Source organism: Eumetopias jubatus, unplaced genomic scaffold (genome assembly GCF_037043125.1).
Source record: "Eumetopias jubatus isolate StellerSeaLion01/CBP00866 unplaced genomic scaffold, mEumJub1_p1.0 scaffold_4, whole genome shotgun sequence".
Classification (NCBI taxonomy): Eukaryota; Metazoa; Chordata; class Mammalia; order Carnivora; family Otariidae; genus Eumetopias; species Eumetopias jubatus.
In genome coordinates this window covers 172100841-172124422 of record NW_028274810.1, presented here as the reverse complement: position 1 = coordinate 172124422, position 23582 = coordinate 172100841, and the positions used below count along the sequence as shown (strand labels likewise).

The following is a 23582-nucleotide window of genomic DNA, read 5'->3' as shown; positions in this document are numbered from 1 at the left end:
TAATATCAAATGTAAAAACACCAAAGAGATATAAGAAGGTCCACTGTATGTGGAGCAAGATCTATAAGCTAATGTGTTTTTAAGGATGTACGGGAACAGACGAGGGGATGTACTTCCTATGGAGCAAAGTGGTGATGTCACAGAACAGTCAAACATACGCATTTCATCTGCTGGAAAGAAAAGGTATAGTATGTAATATAAATTCTGCCCTTCAGTCCTTACACTGTGAAACAGCACCTACTAAAACTGGCTTACTGAATAAGTAAAAAGGTATAGTATGTTAACAGCTTTCCTTATTTAATAAGAAAATTAAAGGGAAAAAAGGAGGAGGGAGAGAATGGTGTGAAATGAGAATTTATAGTACTTGACAGCATTCTTTTGAACAGCAAGTTTTGATTATAAGTGTGCCAAGGTGTTCCATATAAGTCCCTATGATTGTAAAGTGTATATAAATTTGTTTGAAATAATGAAAGAAATAAGCATGTAGTTTAATGGACTAAAAATCAATAAAATATCTTGCAGTTATGAGAGTGATATAACTTAAGTGGAAATAAATTGAAAATGTTCCTGCAATGTGAGTTTTCCTTTGGAAAAAAAAAAATTTATTTTCAGCTTATTGAGTAGGTAACTTTTATGCTTACTTTGTAGAATTAGTGCTCATAATAATTCTGTCATGATGAACAGAAGTTATATGTACTTTATATTCATGTTCTCTTTCTGTTGATAGTTTTTATCATTTTGGTGGCTTTCTTACATTGTACAGAAGTATAAATCGTTACGAATCTATAGTGTATATTGAAGATAATAATGTCATATGTCAGGAAAGGTGTCTCTTTTCTCTGAAGAAAAGAAATATATAGAAGTGCTTGAGATGAGATAATTTGCTGTTTGGGTCTGATTAGGTTTCCTTTGAGGGAGTTGTCTCCCCCCCGCCACCTTATTTCTATATTTTAAGGAAGGAATTTTTAAGAGATGATCTTTTTCAAATGTGTGAATAGGTATCCCCTTTCTCTTCTTTTTTTAGGATTTATGTGTATTTATATTCATTTTCCTAACTGGGTTAACTGTTCTTACGAAAAAGAGGTTTATTGGGACTCTATAGAGCCACTGATGCAAGCTGAAGAAAAAGGTTATATATTTATAGAGCGTGAATATATAGAGGTCCCACTGTATAAAGAGAGAAAATGCTATGATTTTACTCCGACTTTTAAAAATAGTGTCCATAGTACTTTGAAAGGCCCATAACTCCTATCTTCAATTTACTCTAAATTTTTGTTACCTGAAAATCATTTGGGTTCTAATTCTTTTTGTGTTTTGTTTTAGTGCTCAAGACAATGAACCATCCAAATCTAACCGAGAGATCTGTAGTCCTTTTGCTGGAATGCTCTTTGGTATGTACAAGACTTCCAGTTGATTAAAATTTTGCAGACTGCTCTAGAAAAGGTCTTTAGTGAAAACTCGGTGGTATTAATGTCATTAATACTACTGTTACTAATAATAGAAGACTCTTATCTAGTGCTTACTTTATGACAGACTCTATGCTAAACATTTAATGTGTATTGTATAGCTCTGTATATAATTTTAAAGTGGAATAACTATTTAGTGATGAGCTTTCTATAGATGATAAATGCAATATTAATTTCAGTAACTTTGTTGTAGTGTGACTATTTCTTATATTCTGTTTTAATATGCAATAGTTTTTTTCTTCATTCTTCTTCTTTTTCTTCTTTAGCTAGTACAGAACTGCCTTACATTTTAAGTTTATTTTCCCTGAACTAAACCTTTTTATCCCTTGGTAAACATCCTTTCCTGTGTTCTTTCCAGGTAGTTTCTGAGAAGGTGTTTTGTTCAAATCATGATCATAATCCAGATTCTCTATTTATTTTATCAGAAATGAAGGTCGCTGATTAATATAAGAATGTTGATTTGCTACTTGTCATAATTTCAGAAACAGTGTGAAGAGAGAGCCTTACTTTTTTCCTATGTATAACTTTAAATAGAAGAGTGGTCTGTTTTCTGTGTAAAAACTATTAGAAAAAAATGACCTGAAATTTGGTTTCAGGTGAAGTATGTGAGGAAATTGGATAAAAGTTTAGATTCATTCAATCTGAAAGCAGTCAGTAATTTAAATCTTGGCTTAGAGATACTTAATTGCATGATATTTTCAGATCTTTGTTTCCTTGAAATGGCTATTGTGAGAAAATAGGGCATAGCAACTAGAGTTTCATTTTATTTTTTTTAAGATTTATTTATTGAGAGACAGAGAGAGAACACGATCAGAGCCTGATGTGGGACTTGATCCCAAGATCATGACTTGAGCCAAAATCGAGTCAGCTGCTTAACTGAGTCACCCAGGCGCCTCTAGAGTTTTATTCTAATGTAATGTCTTTAAGTGAGAATTTACCAGTTTAACCTATCAGTAAGTCAGAGTAAAGGCTTCATTCTTATGATGTATTTTGTTAAACATGAAAAACTGGAGAAATGGCTTTCTTTGTTCACAGTCCACTGACAAATAATTTTATCAATAAATGCATTACTCTACCCTAAAATTTTAAGCTTGAATGGCATAAATTTACCGTTACTGCAATCCAGGAATTATGGATGAGTATTTGGTGAGATAATAGACTCTAATGCTTGGAACAAGCCATTTAAAGTCATTTAATCCAGTGATTTATCTCATGGGTTTCCCCCCCGCCCCCCAGCCAATATGTGTATGGACCCATAGGGAACTCCAGAGGTAGCATTATCAGATTGTTATAAAATTCTTATTTCAATTGAATTGAAATTTGTCTTCCGATAATTTTGCCCCAAGGACCTAATTTGGAGCCTTTTGCTTTATTTTAAAAATTAAGACAGTGACTACTTAGAGCAAAAATAACAATATATTGTGGGGTTTATAAAAGAATCATGGATTATTTACAAGTATGCTTTTAAATTTTCAAGTATTTGGGGATTTTCCTCCTGTCTTTTTATTACTGACTGCTTGTTTAATTCCCTTATGGTCTGAAAAAAGTTTGTATAATTTCAATTATTTCAAATTTGAATTTAAAAAATATTTGTAATGGCTCAGAATATAGTTTATCTTGGTGAATTTTTAGCTTGTAATTGAAAGAATGTGTATTGTATGGTTGTTGAGTATAGTGGTTTATAAATGTCAAGTAGAGCAGTTGGTTGGTAGTGATGTTCATGTCTTGTGCATATTTAATGATTTTCAACTCTTCTTCTACCACTTGTTTAGAAATAAGTTTTAAATTATCTGACTACCTTGTTCTTAATGTGGGGCCTGGAGTGCTGGAGTGATTTTCTTAGTGTGACTGAACCTCTTCAGTTTTCAGCAGGACCTGCTTGACTCTGACAGAGTGATTGCTGTTGCTTTTTCTTTGGTGCAAAGCTGATCCTGTGCATCTGGTTCTCAGAAATGAGTGTCTTTCAGTGTTCCTGATGCTTCCCAGAGTGGTAGCCAAACTCTTCCTTTACGTTTGTGGAGGGTCTTGTGTGAGAATTTCCTGCCCTTCCCCTAATAGTAACAGAACCTCACCTTATATAAGTGCAGAATGCTGGGTCCAGCAGGTTTTCTGCTCTTCAACCACTAGATTTTGGCCATTGTTATGTATGAAAGAAGGATCTGGAAGGCATGCAGTATTATTTGGCCTCAGAATGATCCCTGTGTCTCATGTTGTCCTATCTCCAATTTCTATCGTAAACATCTGGTGGAGGTGGAGAAGTGAGTGCAAATTCCTCTTGTGTCTGGGTTTTCCGGGGAATCTACATTATTACTCTAGCCCACTGAAAGCCTTTAAGAATTCAACAACATTGCAGCTATTCCTACTTCCTTTTAAGGCAGCCACCTACTTCTCCATACTCTAGGAAAGGTAAAACAATTTGGATTATCCCATCTCTCTTTGGATTGGTTTTTATAACCTTTGGAATTCACTTTACCTGGTTTCTTATAACCTCAACTCTCTGATGGGCTTTTTAAAAGTTACAGTTTTATAGATGATCTTTTTCCCCATTGTAGGGTTTGAGCAATGTTCTCTTGTAGCTGTCTGCTAAGTAGAAGCAGAACTCCCCGTTTTTTTAATATCAGCTTCTATTTCTTCCTCAATATGTTCCTATTTTTAAAAAATATGTATATTTTTAAATAAATCTTTAAAAAAAAGGTAGGGGGCGCACCTGGGTGGCTCAGTTGGTTGAATGGCTAACTCTTGGTTTTGGTTCAGGTCATGATCTCAGAGTGCTGGGATCAAGCCCTGTGTCAGGCTCCACGCTTAGCTGGGGAGTCTCCTTGTGGATTCTCGCTCTTCCTCTCCCTGAACCCCCCCTCCCCCTGCTTGAGAGTCTCCCTCTCTCTCTCAAATAAATAAATAAATCTATCTTTTAAAAATATACTTCTGTATTTTTAAGTTTCATTAAATCCAGTTGATTTTTTTTTTAAAGTGAACTCCATGCCCAACATGAGGCTTGAAGTAACGACCCCAAGATCAAGAATCACATGCTCTACCTACTGAGCCAGCTAGATGCCCCTGTGTTCCTATTTTTATTTAAATACTTGGGCATAGTTGTGCTAGCTAATTTAATATCTTTGTTCCATCATCTGTTGTTCATGTGTGTGTTTTTTCTATTGACTAACATTTCTGATGGTTATTGGTCATTGTATTCGTTTTCTATTGCTGCATCAAGGATGAGCACAACTTTTGTCACTCAAAACATCTCACATTATCTCAGTGTCTGTGGGTCAGGAGTGTAGGTAGTTTCTCTGCTCAGGTCTCACAAGGTTTTAATCAGGGTTTCAATCAGGCTGTTTTTATTTGAATCTTGACTGGGGTAGAATCTACTTCTAAGCCCATTCACATTATTGGCAGAATTCAATAACTAATGGCTGTATTACTAAGGGCCCTGGTTTCTTACTGGATGTTAGGTGGAGACTGCACACAGTTCTTAGAGGCCATCCATTGTTTTTTGCCACGTGGGCTTCCTTACCATGGCTGCTAACTTTATTATGCCAGTAGGGAGAATCTTTAAACTCAGGGAGGGCTTTTGCCTGATTATATCAGGCCCACCCAAGATAATCTCCCTTTTGATTAATTCAGACTTGAATTTTGATCTGGAATTGGTACCTTAATCACATCAGCAAATTCCTTTCACCTTTGCCATATTCTCTTGGCTGGAAGCAAGTCATAGGTCCTGCCTGTACCCAAGAGGAGAGGTGTATAGAGGGAATCAGCACCAGAAGGCAGGGAACATGGGGTCTATCTTAGAATTTTGCCTACCACAGTCACATTTTTCTGATACTTAAGAACTAATCTTTTCTTATTTTAAGCTTTGCTGGGGACATCTTAGAGTAGCCTTCTTCATAGGGACAGTCCAGCCTTATTAGTATCAAATGACCTTTCTGGGGGTGTCTTCCTTGAATACCCTAGGAGACCACTGAGAACTCCTACAGCTGACTGAAGCTGGAATTTCTCTCTACTTTGAGGATGTCCGAGAATTTTTCAGTTTGTGTTCTCCATAGCTTTTTGTCCAGCCTAATGGAATTTTATCCTGCCCATTTATAGATGGGCACAGTAAAGTCTGAAGGATCCCTGCCACAGATTTTTTTTTTTTTTTTATAGTAGGCTCCATGCCCAGAGTGGAGCCAAACGTGGGGCTTGAACTCATGACCCAGAGATCAAGAGTCAGATGCTTAACCGACTGAGCCACCTAGGTGCCCCTGAAGCTCTTTTTATGCTTCCTTTTGAATCTTTGCCCTAAACTTCCAGACATTTTAACCTTCCTGAATTTTGATCTTTATCTGATTTGCTTAGTTTCCTGGCTTTGTTTGGTTCTCCTTCCCTGTACCCATGGAATGGAAATTGCATTCAGGCACAAGTGGCAGTGCTTAAAAGGGCTCACCTCATTAATTTTCCTACTCTCAGTTATTATAGTCCTGTGCTACCTGTTGTCCAGTGTCTGAAAAACACTTATTTCATATTTTGCCTACTTTTATTATTTTCTTTTTATGGTATGAGATTAAATTCTCTGTTTATTACTCCATCATGATCAGAAGCAGAATGGATCAATCTACTTTGATATAAAACATTATTAAGCTTAATGTGATTCATGTTACTCCTGTGAGAGCTTCACTGTTGCTGACATCTATGCTTAATGGGCACACTTAGATGCTCTATGTTCACTGATGGTAGGGAGACTAATAATTAAGGTAGTAGAGAAATTGCTGGTTCAGTTGCATTTTTGATATCCAGTGATTGTGTGGTGTTCAAATGATGCATATCTAGATTAGGAGGTTATTTTGTGTCATTAAGATAGACAATGATAACACTGATGAAAGAAATTGAGGGGGACACAAACAAATGGAAAGATATTCTGTGCTCATGAATTAAAGAATTAGTATTTTTCTTAAAGGATTTTATTTGTTTATTTTAGACACGGGATGGGCAGGGAGTGAGAGAGAGCATGCACAAGTGTGCAGGCATGTAGAGGGGCCGAGGGGGAGGAGAGGAAGAGGAAAAGAATTTCAAGCAGACTCTGTGCTGAGTGTGGAGCCCCATGTGGGACTTGATCTCACAACCCTGAGATCATGACCTGAGCTGAAACCAAGAGTTGGATGCTCAGCTGACTGAACCACCCAGGCACCAGTAGAAGAATTAGTGTTATTAAAATGTCCATACTACCCACAGCAATCTACAGATTTAGTGCAATTCCAGCAAAATATCAATAGAATTTTTTACAAAACGAGAAAAAATAATACTAAAATTGGTAGTGAACTACAAAAGACCCAGAATAGCCAAAGAAATTTTGAGAAAGAAAACACTGGAGGTATCACAATTCCAGATTTCAAGATAGGCCCACAAAGCTGTAGTAATCAAAACAGTGTGGTACTGGCATGAAAATGGACACAGAAATCAATGGAACAGAATAAAGAGCCCAGAAATAAACCCACACTTATATAGTCAATCTATGACAAAGAAGGCAAGAACATACAATGGGAAAAGACAGTTTATTTTTTATTTTTATTTTTTTAAGACAGTCTCTTTAATAAATGGTGCTAGGAAAACTGGACAGCTACATGTAAAGGAATGGAACTGGACCATTTTCTTACACCATACACAAAAATAAACTCAAAATGGATTAAAGGCTTGAGTGTGAGACCTGAAACCATAAAAATCCTAGAAGAGAACACAAGCAGTAATTTCTCTGACATTAAATGTAGCAACATCTTTCTAGAAATGTGTCCTAAGGCAAGGAAAACAAAAGCAAAAATAAACTATTGGAACTACACCAAAATAAAACCTTTTGCACAGCAAAGGAAACCATCCACAAAATGAAAAGGTAACCTACTGAATAGAAGATATTTGCAAATAATATGTCCAATAAGTGGTTAATATCTACAATATATAAAGGACCTATACAACTCAACACCAAAAAAAAAAAAATGATTAAAAATGGGCAGAGGACCTGAATAAATATTTTTTCCAAAGAAGACATACAGATGACCAACAGACACATGAAAAGATGCTTGATATCACTAATCACCAGAGAAATACAAATCAAAACTACAATGAGATATCATCTTATACTCGTCAGATGTCTAAAATGAAAAAAGAAAAGAACGTATTAGTGAGGATATAGAGAAAACAGCTATCAGATACTGTTGGTGGGAATGCAAATTGGTATAGCCACTGTGGAAAACAGTATGGAGATTCCTCAAGAAATTAAAAATAGAAATAACCATATGATCCAATAATTCCACTAGTGGGTATTTACCCCAAGAAAATGAAAACAGTAATTTAAAAAGATATATATACCCCTATGTTTACTGCAGTATTATTTACAATAGCCAAGATATGGAAGCAACTTAAGTGTCCATCAGTTGACAAATGGATAATGAAGAAGTGGTATATACAGATAATGGAATATTACACAGCCGTAAAAAGGATGAGTGTGCCATTTGCAACAACATGGATGGACCTAGATGGTATAACGCTTAAGTGAAGTAAGTCAGAGAAAGATGACTATCGTATGATTTCACTTGTATGTGGAATCTAAAAAAACAAATGAATAAACAAAAATGTGGAATCAGATCTATAAAGAACAATATAATGGTTGCCAGAGGGGAGCAGGGCAGGAGGATGGGCAAAATGGATGAAGGGGAGTGGGAGATACAGACTTTCAGGTATGGAATGAATAAGTCATGGGAATAAAAGGCACAGTATAAGGAATGTAGTCAGTGAAGCTATAAAAACATTATATGGTTACAGATGATAGCTACACTCCTGGTGAGCATAGCATAATGTGAAGACTTGTTGAATCAGTGTTGTACACCTGGAACTAATGTAACGTTGTCAACTGTAGTCTAAAAAAAAAACACAGTAATCACTAAATTACCTGTAAGTTAAAAAAAAAAAGGCAGTAATAATGATCTAATGTGGATCTAAAATGTTTGCACAACTTGGTTTTCTCATGATACCCAGGTGAGAGGTTTATATTTTTTTCTATAGAATTGAGGTAACCACTGAAGTTCTTTGGGTAACCACTGAAGTAACCACTGAAGTGCAAGGATAATTAGTGTTGTGTTTTAAGACTGTTAATCTTACATTAAGTATGCTGGGTGTATTGGAGCAGAGAGGGGGAATGGGGAGACTGATTAGGAGGTTATTGCTGCAATACAGGTGAAATGTATGTGACAGGTCCTATTCAAGGTTAAAGGTGGTGAGACTAGAAAGAGGATCTGCATATGAAGTGAATAAAAGATAATGAGCATTTAAAGTTATATGAGGTTTTGAGGCTTGAGTTAACAGAAAACCCCAATTGCTTTTGAGATGTTCATTTTGTACACAGTTGTTAAATTTAAGGGGCTTGTAGGAGTTATTAGTGGTGATATTATCCCAATTATTAGAAAAATGGGGATGGGGATTATTAGAGTATTCTCTTTTAAAAAGAATTTTTTTTTTAAATTGTTTTAGAGACAGAGCGAGTGTGCATGCAGGAGGTGGGGAGGGGCAGAGGGAATCCCAAGCAGGCTCCACGCTCAGTGTGGAGCCCCATGCAGGGCTGGATCCCATGACCCTGAGGTCATGACCTGAACTGAAATCAAGAGTCAGACACTTAACTGACTGAGCCACACAAACACTCCTAGAGTATTTAAGGTTTTTGACTAAGTTTAGAGGTTTGGGAAAGTGTAATGTGTCTTGTGATTGACAAATAGAAGATATTCATAAATTATGAAAATAATTGAAGAGGTAATATACACTTTTACCTTTTATATTTTCTGCATATGCATTTAATTACTCTTTGATATAATTAAAAATGGAGATTTTTAAAAATTTGAGTTTCCAGTTGCAGATGTTGCTTAAGAGTTAAAACCATTTTTTTCCTTACCACTTTCTAGGAAGTGAAGATCGAGAACTTATTCAGAAAAGGAAAGAGAAATATAGACTAGAACTGTTGGAACAAATGGCTGAACAACAGAAGAACAAGAGACGGTAATGAAAGGTTTGCATTTAAAAAAGATGTTTTGAACTTAAAATGCATTTGCGTAGGGTGCCTGGGTGGCTCAGTCAGTTGGGCATGCGACTCTTGATTTCAGCTCTGGTTGTGATCTTGGGTCATGCGTTAGCCCTGCGGAAGCCTTTTGAGGTTCTCTCTCCTTCCGCCCCCGCCCTCCTGCTTGCATGTGCTCTTTTTCCTTCTCTCTAAAATAAATAAGTAAATAAATAAAATCTTTAAAGAAATGCTTTTGTGTAAAATGACATGGTGATAACAGTTACATAGTAAAATAAGGGGATATTTTTCCTAAGATGATTATGTGTTTGTAAGTCACTTTCATTTCAGCCTCTACATTGTATATCAGCTAGGGTAATAAAACAAATACTATATGAGTGTTCATTTATTGTGTCGTGTAGGTAACAGATGAGACTGTGTGTATTCTCTAACAGGCCTTTTATATACCTTCAATAATTTAGAGTAGCATTTAATGTTATCTACATCCCCACTGTATTACCTCATAAGTAGTAACAATTATGAAATGGAAGTATTTTGTCTTACAACAATGTGAAATGATAAGCACACCCATAAATGCAATATAAAAAATAATCATGATAAATCCACAGATATTTATATTATGTACGACTCTCAGTGTTTATAATCTTTCTTGTAGAAATACTTGTGAAATAGTAATTATAGTTTACAAATTAGGAATAGATATCTTGTTTCTAGAGAATTTGAGGCCTACTGTTAACTTTTAGTTTTGCCTTTTTTCCTCTATGTTAGAGAAAGCCAGTATCTATTGTCTTATATTAGTCATTTTTAACATCATTTTTATTTTTTTGGTAACATCATTTTCTTAAAAACTCTGTTTAAATAAACTTAAAAAGTATGGTATTAATTTTTAATTTTTTTTACCCTTCCTTTTGCCAACAAAACATACATGTACCCTAAACATTTTTGTTTCACAAGGTAAAGATTTTGTTTTACTTCTGTAATTTATTCTGTGCGAATTACTGAGGCTTTGAAGTGCTCCAGGCACTGGTTTTAAGACTTAATGTAAGTCAATTTACATGTGAAATCTAGTTTACTTTGTACCAAATCAAAAATTTAGTTTTTAGAATTATTTAAGGCTTTTTTGTCAGTGAAAGGAATTACTTGTACTTGAAGATGTTATTACATGGACTCTGTGTTTAAGTTTGTTTTAGTAATGATTATGATTTTGATAGTGTTTACTATAACTGTTTAATACACAGAGTTTTAATTTTGTTCAGAGAAAAAGATATGGAACTCAGTGTTGCAGCTTCTGGAGTACGAGACCCTGAGAAATCAGTAAGTGTTTTTGGCATCTTTTAATGTTTACTCTTTCATTTAAATAAGCTTCAGTGGTGGTGGCAGGTGGAGTTAGAAGGTATTGGGGGAAATATAATGGTAGACCAATTTGAGTATTAATAAATTCAGTTCTCATAAAACATAAGTCCTAACTCTTACTTGTTTATTCCTGTAAGATAATTTTTCCTTTTTCATAGGTGCATCATTTTTTTTAGTTTGTTTTAAATTAGTTCTTCCTACTTTGTTCACATGCACTATCCAAGAGAAAGTTATCTCAGTTTAATTTACAACAGATGTTAATATTTTTCTTGAGTTTATCTTACCACTCTTCTTATATTAGAATGATTTCTAAAGAAGCTGAAATCTTTAGTGGTTCTAGTGGTTAAGCATTTTAGTAATTTTTATTTACTATAAAACTAGAGACATAATCTTGTTTTTAATTTTGCAATTCTCATTAAGTGGAATGAATTACATCATTGCAGTTAAGTAAGGAGGAGGTAATAATTTATTGCTCTTCTCAAAATATGCTTTTTCTGTAGTGGGATATGTTGAATTTATTTGCTAAGGGAAGTTTTTGTCTTTGATGACTGAGAAGCTTTAATTTCATTAAAAAGTTCATTCTTAAAAAGAATAGAGCAACTTAAAATTATTCAACTATAGGCAACTTTCAATACACTTTTACCAGTGCTGAGTATATATCCTTGGGTTGTCCATTTAAAGAAGTTTAATACTGTACTAATACCACTCCTAATGTGCTTTTTGACTGCTCATAGAATAAAACTATTAGATTAATCTGAGAAATAATTCCTAAGGAATTAAACATGGTGGGTAAGAAAGGATAATTCCAAAGCTAAATGTATTTTCCTCTATCAGTGAATACCTTTGAAATAGTTTTCACAGTCAAAAATTTCTTTTAAAATCTTGAACTTTTTAATGTAATATGGTAGTATGTTAAACATTTAATTTATAATTACATTAGTATTTGATGGACATTCTTATTTATATTTGAATGAAACAGCCTTTAGAGTGTCAAGTTGCTTTATGAGAATAAATAAATAAAAACATTAACTATAATAGACCATTATTTTTGGGTTTACTTTTGATGTCAAATTTTAGAAAAGAATTCGTAAATGATGTTCTAAAACGGGTTAGGAAACTATAGTCTATGGCCTATTTTTGTAAATAAAGTTCTATTGCAGCATATCCTCACTTATTATTTACATATTGTTTTGGGCTACTTTAGTTCTGTGGTTGAGTTGAGTAGTTCTGAAGAAACTGCATGCTCTGCAAAGCCTGATATATTAACTATCTGGCTCTTTACAGAAAACATTTGCTGACCATTCTAGAGAATACTTGATGTCAGAAATGGCAGTTGGATAGAGAACTAGCACAGTGTTATAGTATAATAGAGTTTTGTATTTGGAATTAATATCTGGCTCTAGTTTTTGATTATTTATTAATGGTGAGACCTTAGGTGATTTATGTACTTTCAGGGAGTCTCATTTACCCCATTTGTAAAATAAGGATTAGATCCTCAAAGTCTTTTATAGCTATAAAATTCTTTTATTCTGTGACTAAAGTGCTTGTTTGTAGTCTGGGGTAGAGAGTCTTTTGAGGTCCCTTCCACCTTTAAATTTCTACCTTTAAATTTATGATTACATGTAACAAACATTTTTTTTCTTTATTTTAGCCTGATAGACTAAAGCAGTTTAGTGTGGCACCAAGACATTTTGAAGAGAAGATACCACCTGAAAGACCCAGAGTGGCTTTCCAGACACCTCTCCCTCCTTTATCTGCCCCATCTGCCCCATCCATCCCATCAGTTCACTCCATCCCGTCTCAAAATGAAGATTTGCACAGTGGACCCAGCTGCACCCTTGGTGAAATGGTGCCTCCCAGGTGCTTGTTTAAAATGTTTTGTGTTTGGGAATTAGGTAAAGTATCATTATATTTCATGTTTAGAAGGATTTGATGAAGCAGTTAAAATTGTCCTTTGGAGATTTTTGTATGATTAACAGCTTCTATGAAAGAATTTCTCTTGAAATTTGTTTGTGGTGTTGGTCTTTTCTCTTATAAAAACAAGGGAAATCCTTATAACATTCTTTTATTGTTTAAAGATGCTGTAATAGTTTTAGAATGCGTAACTAACTACATTTAGTATTTAGTTTTAGGTTACATTTTGGAATATCTATTATTAAAAACTTTTAACATATAAAAACTATACATTTTCTTCAATTTTGTAATTTCCACTTGGCAAACACTGATTACTTCTTTCAGTTTAAGCAGAAAAAAATTTCTCATGTGGTTCTTTTGTATATATTACTTTATTTTAACTAAATTCTGTTTCCTTCAACTCTTTCTCTGCGATTACCTACAGGCTATGCAACTCACATACCTGAAATAAAAAGTGTTGAGATTATAAAATCTATAACTTAGGTATTAGGGTAAGGATTTGATTTTTATAGGTAAGAGGCATCATGTTATACTAGACTATACATGAAGAAAATTCTCTTGTTAACATTGATATTTTTCTGGGCTGCGCTTTCTTCCCTTAGTAGGATCTGAGCTTATTTTTTGCTTACTATTAATGTATTAATCATAAAAGTGTTTAATTAGGTGGTTTTCTTTTTTAACATCGATATTTTCTGTGCTGTACTTTCTTTCACTAACAAATTGTAGCACTGTGTGTACTCTGTTTATTAGGTGTTTTGTTTGTTTCAACTGATGACTTCCTGACTCAAAACACTAGGTGGGATCAAAATTACAGAGCATGGTATGATGGTCTCCGCATTGGTTTAGGGATTAAAATGGTTGGCTCCACTGTCTGCATTTCAGGAATACTACACCTTTATTAAACTTTCAGTTTTCTTATTTGTACAAGTGAAATAGTAGTCTTTTTTCCTTACCATACACTTAACAGAGTTGTTGTGAAGATCACATTCTATATAAATCTCTATACAAATTTAAGATACAATGATGTTGACAGTTCCCTTTCATAGCAGTTTCTCAACTGCTTTGTTGACGTATCTATACAGTGACGATAGTAAGGTTAGTAGACACACTGAGTGACCAGTAAGTGTGAAAAATATTAATGACAGGAGAGAACCTGAATGCCTTTTTAGCTTTTCAAAATTAGTTTGAAGTATTCAACAAGGGATACCTGTTAAGATACACTCAAAAGGGAGGACATTCTAGGATGCCCCCTTTTCTCTTTCTGGCCATTTAAAGGAATTTGCCTTTTCCATTTTTACTATTGGAAAATATTGCCTTGGTGCAGATAGAGAGGTATTTCCTAATCAGCAATGAAGTGCTGAAATAGAGGTTTTTGAATGTTTTAACTTTAGGAAAGACGAAACATTATGTCCAGACTTTACTGTTGATATATAAGTGGCCTCTCTTTCACATTATGGTTGACTTCCTTTGAAAGAACAATAAATTATTTTAGAGTTAAAAAAATACACTCTTTCCCCACAGTCAAATGGAGCCATTTATAATCCCATTTATACCTCTTTGCCTTTTCTTCCTGCACTATCCTTCTCTGTGTGACTCCAGCAACATGGCTGAAGCATTGTCTTTTCTAGAAAGCCTTACTTCTTCTTTCCTCCTTTCCCCTTTGTGATTTAAATGTCCCTGTTCCATATTTCTACAGCACCGTGTATCTATTTGTATTGTTTCACTTAACATGCTGTGCTGTAATTGCCTGTTTATTTCTGTATTATTTGTGGGGAACAGGGACCATGTTTGTTCAATACTGGCATATACTGACTAATTAGAAATTAATTATTCAAGGGCGCCTGGGTGGCTCAGTCGGTTAAACGACTGCCTTCGGCTCAGGTCATGATCCCGGAGTCCCGGGATCGAGTCCTGCATCGGGCTCCCTGCTCAGCGGGGAGTCTGCTTCTCCCTCTGACCCTCTTCCCTCTCGTGCTCTCTATCTCTCATTCTCTCCCTCTCAAATAAATAAATAAAATCTTAAAAAAAAACATTTAAAAAAAAGAAATTAATTATTCAAAGTTTTTGTCTTATATGTGTTGTAACTTAAATTCTGAAATTGGGTAGCACATTTTACTGTTTGAATCCTAATTTTTGATAAGAGATCAAAGCAAGATGGTGGCCTTTTCTAAAGTAGCAATTAGATGTTCAGTAAAATTGTGCAAAAGAATTATATCTTGATTTTAAAAAATTGCAATGAAATATGAGAAAATTTTTCCAATTTTCTTTTGATACAGGATTGCACCTCTGCCTCCTCCTCCCCTACTACCACCTTTAGCTTCTAACTATCGGACTCCTTATGATGATGCATACTATTTTTATGGGGCCAGGAATACTTTGGATCCCAGTCTTGCTTATTGTAAGTTATCTATAGGCGAAACATTTTTTCCTAGTGGTTCAGTCAGGAAAATTATTTTTTTTTGTAAGCAAAAATAAATAAGTTGAGAAACCACAGCTTTACTTAATTCAAATATTCATATTTATTGGCTTAATATGTCCTATTTTAAAACTCAGCTGTATTTCATAGTTACTTGTTTTTTATTTAGCTTTAAGAAATGTCTATTTTGTGATTTCTTGCAATGTTTTTTGCTAACTCCTGAGAAGGAAGTATGAAATTTTTCCCTTAGGTAACATTCAGCATGTGACTTTTTCTTTAGGAATAAAGTGTCAATAAATGGGTACTCTGAAATAAATGTGTTTGTTTTCTTTTAAGATGGTTCAGGAATGATGGGTGTACAGCCTACAGCTTATGTTAGTGCTCCTGTCACCCACAAGCCAGCACAGCCTATTATGTAAGTTATTAAAATAATAATTTCTTTCAAAATTAATTTGTCTTCCATAGAACCTGTATTATTTTTTCCCTTCAGACAGATAGAACTTAACTGTCAATTATTGCATAACTAGTATGTTCAAAGTATTGCTTTTAAGTCAATGTTTCATAGAAAGTACGTTTAAAAAATTAAGAGTAACCTCACTTTCACATTAGAAAAGTCATGCATGTATATTATTGAGAAATAAGAATACAAACAAGCATATGAAAAAAATTGAAATCACCTAAAATCCCATTCATCCAGTGATAGGTGCATCTGCCTGAGCATTTAGGGTGTCTTCTGTAGTCACAAAACTACATACACACAACATACACCAATATTATGTTATATTGTATATATTGTTCTGAAATCTGATTTTAAAATTAACAATATATCATAAACATCTTTTCCATGTCAATAAGTATACTTTATAGCATTATTATTTAAAATTAAACTTTTTAAAAAAATTTTTTATTGTTATGTTAATCACCATATATTACATCATTAGTTTTTGGTGCAGTGTTCCATGATTCATTGTTTGTTCATAACACCCAGTGCTCCATGCAGTAAAATTAAACTTTTTATTAGAGATAATTATAGGTTCCCATGATGGAATTATAAGAAATAATATAGAGACATCTTGTATACCCTTTACCCAGTTCCTAATGCTAAGATCTTGCAAAACTGTGGTACAGTGACACAGCCCAACTATACGACATTGGATACAGTCAAGATACAGAACACTACCATCATCACAAGGACCCATTATTATGCCCTTTTCTGTCATACCTAGTTCCTTCCTGTCCCTACTCCCTCCATAGGCACTAGGAACAACTAATCTGTTCTCCATTTCTTTAATATTTAAAAAATGCTATATAAACATGGAATCATATATGTAACCTTTTGGGGTTGACTTTTTAAAATCAGCATAATTCCCTTGGGATTCATGACGTTGTTGCATATATAAATTATTTGTTCTTATTGCTAAGTAGCATTTCCTGGTATGTTTGTACCACAGTTTAAACATTCCATTGTTGAAGGCCATCTAAGTTAGTATGAATAGAGCTGCTGTAAATATTCCTGTACAGGTTTTGTGTGAACATAGTCTTCAGTTCTTTAGGATAATTGGTCAGGAGTGTTATTGTTGGGTTATATGGTAGTTACAACTTTAGTTTTATAAGAAGCTGCCAAACTTTTCACAGAGACTGTACCATTTCACATTTGTATTGGCAGTGTATTTGGAATCTGGTTTCTTTACATCTTTACCAGCATTTGGTGTCATGACTTTTGTTTGTGTCACTTTAATAGGTGTGTAATGATACATCTTTGGGGTTTTAATTTACATTTCCCTAATAGTGATGATGCTTCCCATCTTTTCATGTATTTATTTGCCATCTTTTTATATTTGATGAAAAGTCTGTTGATGTTTTTTACATATTTTATTTTACTTATTTTTTTTAAAAGTAGTCTCCATGCCCAAGGTGGGGCTTGAATTCATAACCCTGAGATCAAGAGTTGCATGCTCTACTGACTGAGCCGGACAGGCACCCGTTTTTTACACATTTTAAATCTTTTTTTCTTAACTGTTGAGTTTTTGAGGGTTCTTGATATATTCTGAATACTAGTTCTTTGTCAGATATAGGGTGTGCAAATATTTTCTGTCAGTCTAAAGCTTGTCTTCATCCCATGAGTAGGGTGTTGCCTAGAGCAAAAGTTTAAATTTTGATAAAGCCCAATTTATCAGTTTTTCCTTTTATGGATCATATTTTCAGTGTCAAATCTAGTATTCTTTTTCTAGGACTAGATCCCAAAGATTTTTATCTTGTTTTTTCCTTCCCCTAAAAGCTTTATAGTTTTTTTGCTTAAATCCATGATCCATTTTGAGTTAATTTTTAGGTAAGATGTGAGGCTTAGATGGAAGGTCTTTTTTTTTTTTTTTTCCTTTTTTTTTTTGGGAGAGGGCCTGTGGGTGTCTAGCATAATTTGTTAACAAGATTACTTTTCCTCTATTGAATTGCTTTTGCATCTTTGTCAAAATCCACTGGACATATTTATGTGAGTCTGTTTCTGGGATTCTGTATTCTATTCCATTGATCTGTGTTGTGTGCCTCTCCTTAGGCCAGGAGCATTGATTATCATAGTGCTCTAGTAAGTTTTGAAATTCGGGAACTGTTGAGTTCTCCAAGTTTGTTTTTCTTTTCCAGAATTGCTTTGGCTTTTAAGGTCCTTTGCATTTCAGTATGAATTTTCAGATAAGCTTGTCTATTTATGCAAAAAGTCAGTTGAGATTTTTGGTGGACATTATATGGAATCTGTAGACCTGTGTAGTATTATCATCTTAATTTTTATTTCAATTTCTTTATTTTCCTAAAATACACATAAAATAAGATTTACCATTTTGATAATTTATTTTTTTTTTAATTTTATTTTATTATGTTATGTTAATCACCATACATTACATCATTAATTTTTGATGTAGTGTTCCATGATTCATTGTTTGCGTATAACACCCAGTGCTCCATTCAATACGTGCCCTCTTTAATACCCAGTCACCAGGCTAACCCATCCTCCTGACCCCTCCCCTCTAGAACCCTCAAACAAACCCTCAGTTTGTTTCTCAGAGTCCATAGTCTCTCATTGTTCATCTCCTGCTCCATTCCCCCCTTCATTTTTCCCTTCCTACTACCTTCTTTTAACATATAATGTATTATTTGTTTCAGAGGTATAGGTTTGTGATTCATCAGTCTTACACAATTCACAGCAATCACAATAGCACATACCCTCTCCAATGTCTACCACCCAACCACCCCATCCCTCCCACCCCCCACCACTCCAGCAACCCTCAGTTTGTTTCCTGAGATTAAGAATTCCTCATCTCAGTGCGATCAAATGATACATGTCTTTCTCTGATTGAGTGACTTACTTAGCTTAGCATAATACCCTCTAGTTCCATCCACATCATTGCAAAAGGCAAGATTTCGTTTTTATGATGGCTGCATAATATTCTGTTGTATATATATACCACATCTTCTTTATCCATTCATCTGTTGATGGACATCTTGGCTCTTTCCATAGTTTGGCTATTGTGGACATTGCTGCTATAAACATTGGGGTGCTGTGTGTACCCCTTCGGATCACTACATTTGTATCTTTGGGATAAATACCCAGTACTGCAATTTCTGGGTCATAGGATAGCTCTATTTTCAACTTTCTGAGGAACATCCATACTGTTTTCCAGAGTGGCTGCACCAGCTTTCATTCCCACCAACAGTGTAGGAGGGTTCCCATTTCTCCGCATCCTCTCCAACATCTGTCTTTTCCTGACCTCTTAATTTTAACCATTCTGACTGGTGTGAGGTAGTATCTCATTGAGGTTTTGATTTGGATTTCCCTGATGGCGATGTTGAGCACTTTTTCATGTGTCTGTTGGCCATCTGGATGTCTTCTTTGGAAAAATATCTGTTCATGTCTTCTGCCCATTTCTTGATTGGATTATTTGTTCTTTGGGTGTTGAGTTTGATAAGTTCTTTATAGATTTTGGATACTAGCCCTTTATCCGATATGTCATTTGCAAATATCTTCTCCCATTCTGTCGGTTGTCTTTTGGTTTTGTTGATTGTTTCCTTTGCTGTGCAAAAGCTTTTTATCTTGATGAAGTCCCAGTAGTTCATTTTTGCCCTTGCTTCCCTTGCCTTTGGCGATGTTTCTAGGAAAACGTTGCTGCGGCTGAGGTCAAAGAGGTTGCTGTTTGTGTTCTCCTCTAGGATTTTGATGGACTCCTGTCTCACATTTAGGTCTTTCAACCATTTTGAGTCTATTTTTGTGTGTGGTGTAAGGAAATGGTCCAGTTTCAGTCTTCTGCATGTGGGTGTCCAATTGTCTGAACACCATTTGTTGAAGAGACTTTTTTCCATTGGACATTCTCTCCTGCTTTGTCGAAGATTAGTTGACCATAGAGTTGAGGGTCCATTTCTGGGCTCTCTATTCTGTTCCATTGATGTATGTGTCTGTTTTTGTGCCAGTACCATACTGTCTTGATGATGACAGCTTTGTAATAGAGCTTGAGGTCCTGAATTGTGATGCCACCGGCTTTGCTTTTCTTTTTCAACATTCCTCTGGCTATTCGGGATCTCTTCTGGTTTCATACAAATTTTAGGATGATTTGTTCCATTTCTTTGAAAAAAATGGATGGTATTTTGATAGGGATTGCACTGAATGTGTAGATTGCTCTAGGTAGCGTTGACATCTTCACAGTATTTGTTCTTCCAGTCCATGAGCATGGAACGTTTTTCCATTTCTTTGTGTCTTCCTCAATATTTTTCATGAGTATTTTAATGTTTTCTGAGTACAGATTCTTTGCCTCTTTGGTTAGATTTATTCCTAGGTATCTCATGGTTTTGGGTGCAATTGTAAATGGGATCAACTCCTTAATTTCTCTTTCTTCTGTCTTGTTGTTGGTGTATAGGAATGCCAGTGATTTCTGTGCATTGATTTTATATCCTGCCACTTTACTGAATTCCTGTATGAGTTCTAGCAGTTTTGGGGTGGAGTCTTTTGGGTTTTCCACATAAAGTATCATATCTGCAAAGAGTGAGAGTTTGACTTCTTCTTTGCCGATTCGGATGCCTTTGATTTCTTTTTGTTGTCTGATTGCTGTGGTTAGTACTTCTAGAACTATGTTGAATAGTGGTGGTGATAGTGAACATCCCTGCCGTGTTCCTGACTTTAGGGGAAAAGCTCTCAGTTTTTCCCAATTGAGAATGATATTTGCTGTGGGTTTTTCATAGATGGCTTTTATGATATTGAGGTGTGTACCCTCTATCCCTACACTCTGAAGAGTTTAAATCAAGAAAGGATGCTGTATTCTGCATCTATTGAGAGGATCATATGGTTCTTGTTCTTTTTTTTTTTATTAATGTATCACATTGATTGATTTGTGGATGTTGAACCAACCTTGCAGCCCAGGAATAAATCCCACTTGGTCGTGGTAAATAATCCTTTTAATGTACTGTTGGATCCTATTGGCTAGTATTTTGGTGAGAATTTTTGCATCCATGTTCGTCAGGGATATTGGTCTGTAATTCTCCTTTTTGATGGGGTCTTTGTCTGATTTTGGGATCAAGGTAATGCTGGCCTCATAGAAAGAGTTTGGAAGTTTTTCTTCCATTTCTATTTTTTGGAACAATTTCAGAAGAATAGGTATTGATTCTTCTTTAAATGTTTGGTAGAATTCCTCTGGGAAGCCATCTGGCCTTGGGCTCCTGTTTGTTGGGAGATTTTTGATTACTGCTTCAATTTTCTTAGTGGTTATGGGTCTGTTCAGGTTTTCTATTTCTTCCTGGTTCAGTTTTGGTAGTTTATACATCTCTAGGAATGCATCCATTTCTTCCAGATTATCTAATTTCCTGGCATATAGTTGCTCATAATACGTTCTTGTAATTGTATTTCTTTGGTGTTGGTTGTGATCTCCCCTTTCATTCATGATTTTATTTATTTGGGTCCTTTCTCTTTTCTCTTTGGTAAGTCTGGACAGGGGTTTGTCAATCTTACTAATTCTTTCAGAGAACCAGCTCCTAGTTTCGTTGATCTGTTCTACTGTTCTTTTGGTTTCTGTTTCATTGATTTCTGCTCTGATCATTATTACTTCTCTTCTCCTGCTGGGTTTTGGCTTTATTTGCTGTTCTTTCTCCAGCTCCTTTAGGTGTAGGGTTAGGCTGTGTATTTGAGAAAGAAAAGAAAAAAAAAAGATATGATCAAATAAGATCAGGCTGGTGAATAGATCAGTGCCACTCACTAGATTTTGGGCATATTTTGGTCTGTTAGAAGAAACTGCCTCCCAAAATTTTAAAGAAAGAAAATCTTAATGTATGTACAAAAATAAGGGTAAATATGATGAATGGATGGAATATGATTATAAAGATGAAAATTATAAAAGATTCTATAAAAGTATTTGATAAGATAAAAAGTTGGTTGAAAAAAGAAAAGAGAAATTAAAAAAAAAAAGGGAGAGAATGTGATCAGGCAGGAGACTAGAACAAAGCCATACAATAGAGATTTAGGGTGTATTTTGGTCTGTTAGAAGAAACTGTATCCCAAAATTTCAAAGAGAGAATAACTTATGTATATACAAAAAATAAGGTTAAGTACAATGAAGGGTTAGAATATGACTAAAAATGAAAAATAAAAAAGGTTTAAAAAAGGGATTGATAAGATGTTGGTTGAAAAAGGGAAAAAGAAATTAAAAAAAAATAGAGGAAAAAAATTAAAGTAACTCTGAAAGACTAAAAGAATCATGGGAAAAAAGCCATGAATTCTACATGCTTTATTCCCCTAGTGCTGGAGTTCTGCTGTTGTCATTGATCGGTAAACTTGGTCTTGGCTGGCCGTTCTTGCAGATCTTCTGGGAGAGGGGCCTGTCGCCGCGGTTCCCAAATGTCTTTGCCGGAGGTGGAATTGCCCAGCCCTTGCCGGTCGGGTCTGGACAAAGTAATCTGCTCAGGTTTGCTCTCAGGAGCTTTTGTTCCCTGCAAGCTTTCCGTACAGCTTTGGAGGACGAGAGCGAAAATGGTGGTCTCCCAATCTCTGCCCCAGAGGAGCCGAGAGCCCGGGGCCCCACTCCTCAGTGAGCCCCCAGAGAAAGGCAGTCAATCACTCCTGTCTCCCCGGTCTCCGGCCTCACTCCATGCTCACCCGGCCTGTGACTGAGCGTTTCTATCTCTGGCACACGACCCCGTGTGGAGTCTCCAAACCCAGCGGATCCCTGCGGTGCGCTCCCGCGTTGCTCCTCCCAGGGGAGGAAGGGGAGTCTCCCCGGATCTGCCGCTTGTTGGGTTCCTGCTGGAAAAGCAGTGGCCCGACTGTGCTGCGGATCACGCTTTATGGTAACCCAGAGGTGAGAGCCCACTCCTCGGCTCCCTCTCTGCAGCCGGCTTCCCCGCTCCGATACCTGGGAGCTCTGTCACACTCAGGCACCCCCAGTCTTCCTGTGACCCCGAGGGTCCTGAGACCACAGTGTTCCAGCGGGGGTTCCACCCCCCGCTTAGCCACTGGAGCGACTTCTCTCAGCGGAGCCAACTTCTCAAAGTTCCGATTTTGTGCTCCACGGCTCTATCACCTGCTGGGAGCAGCTGACGGAGGCTTCCTCCCCTCTCAGTCTGTCTTCCCATATATCGCCTCAGATTCAGTTCTCTGCACGTCCTACCTTCCAGAAAGTGGTCACTTTTCTGTTCAGAGAGTTGCTGCTATTCTTTTCTTTGATTTTCTGTTGAGTTCCTAGGTGTTCAGAGTTGTTTGGTGACTGACTAGCTGAATTCCTGGGACCAGACGAAATTTAGGTCTCCTACTCCTGTGTCATCTTGCTCCTCCTCCCATTTTGATCATTTTAAGTGTGTAGTTCAGTGGTATTAAGTACATTCATATTGTTGTGCAACCATCACCACCACCTGTTTGTAGAACTCTTTTCATTTTGTAAAACTGACTGTACCCATTAAACAACATCTCCCTATTCCCCTCCTCCTGCCCCTTTCTGTCTCTGTCATTTCAACTACTTTAGATACCTCATAGAAGTCAAATCATATGTTCCTCATCTTTTTGTGTCTGGCTTATTTTACTTACCATAATGTTTCAAGGTTAACCCATGTTGTAGGGTAAGTCAGAATTTCCTTCCTTTATAAGGCTGAATAATAATTGATTGCTTATCCATTCATCCATCAATGGGTGCTTGGGTTGCTTCCATGTTTTGGTGTTGCGAATATGCAGCTGTGAATGTGGGTATACAAGTATCTCTTCTAGACTCTGCTTTCGGTTCTTTAAAGTATATACTCAGAAGTGGAATTGCTGGATCATATGGTAATTGGTATCAGGTAACCACCATACCGTATTCCACAGCAGCAGTACTATTTTTCATTCCCATCAACTGTACATGAGAGTTCTAAGTTCTCTACCTCCTCACCAACAGTTGTTCTT

General features: G+C 35.8%; 1 protein-coding gene across 4 annotated transcripts in view; it reads left to right on the top strand.

The window, feature by feature from the left end:
* The window catches only part of CSPP1 (centrosome and spindle pole associated protein 1), a 166693-nt gene that overhangs the window by 65779 nt on the left and 77332 nt on the right, over positions 1–23582 (top strand). For all 4 annotated transcript variants that reach the window (XM_028113319.2, XM_028113310.2, XM_028113297.2 and 1 more), the window contains 7 exons: positions 85–183; positions 1324–1391; positions 9389–9482; positions 10758–10815; positions 12506–12714; positions 15045–15166; positions 15521–15599. In XM_028113319.2, coding sequence (XP_027969120.1) covers positions 85–183; positions 1324–1391; positions 9389–9482; positions 10758–10815; positions 12506–12714; positions 15045–15166; positions 15521–15599 — 729 coding nt within the window. The remainder of the gene's footprint in view (positions 1–84; positions 184–1323; positions 1392–9388; positions 9483–10757; positions 10816–12505; positions 12715–15044; positions 15167–15520; positions 15600–23582) is intronic.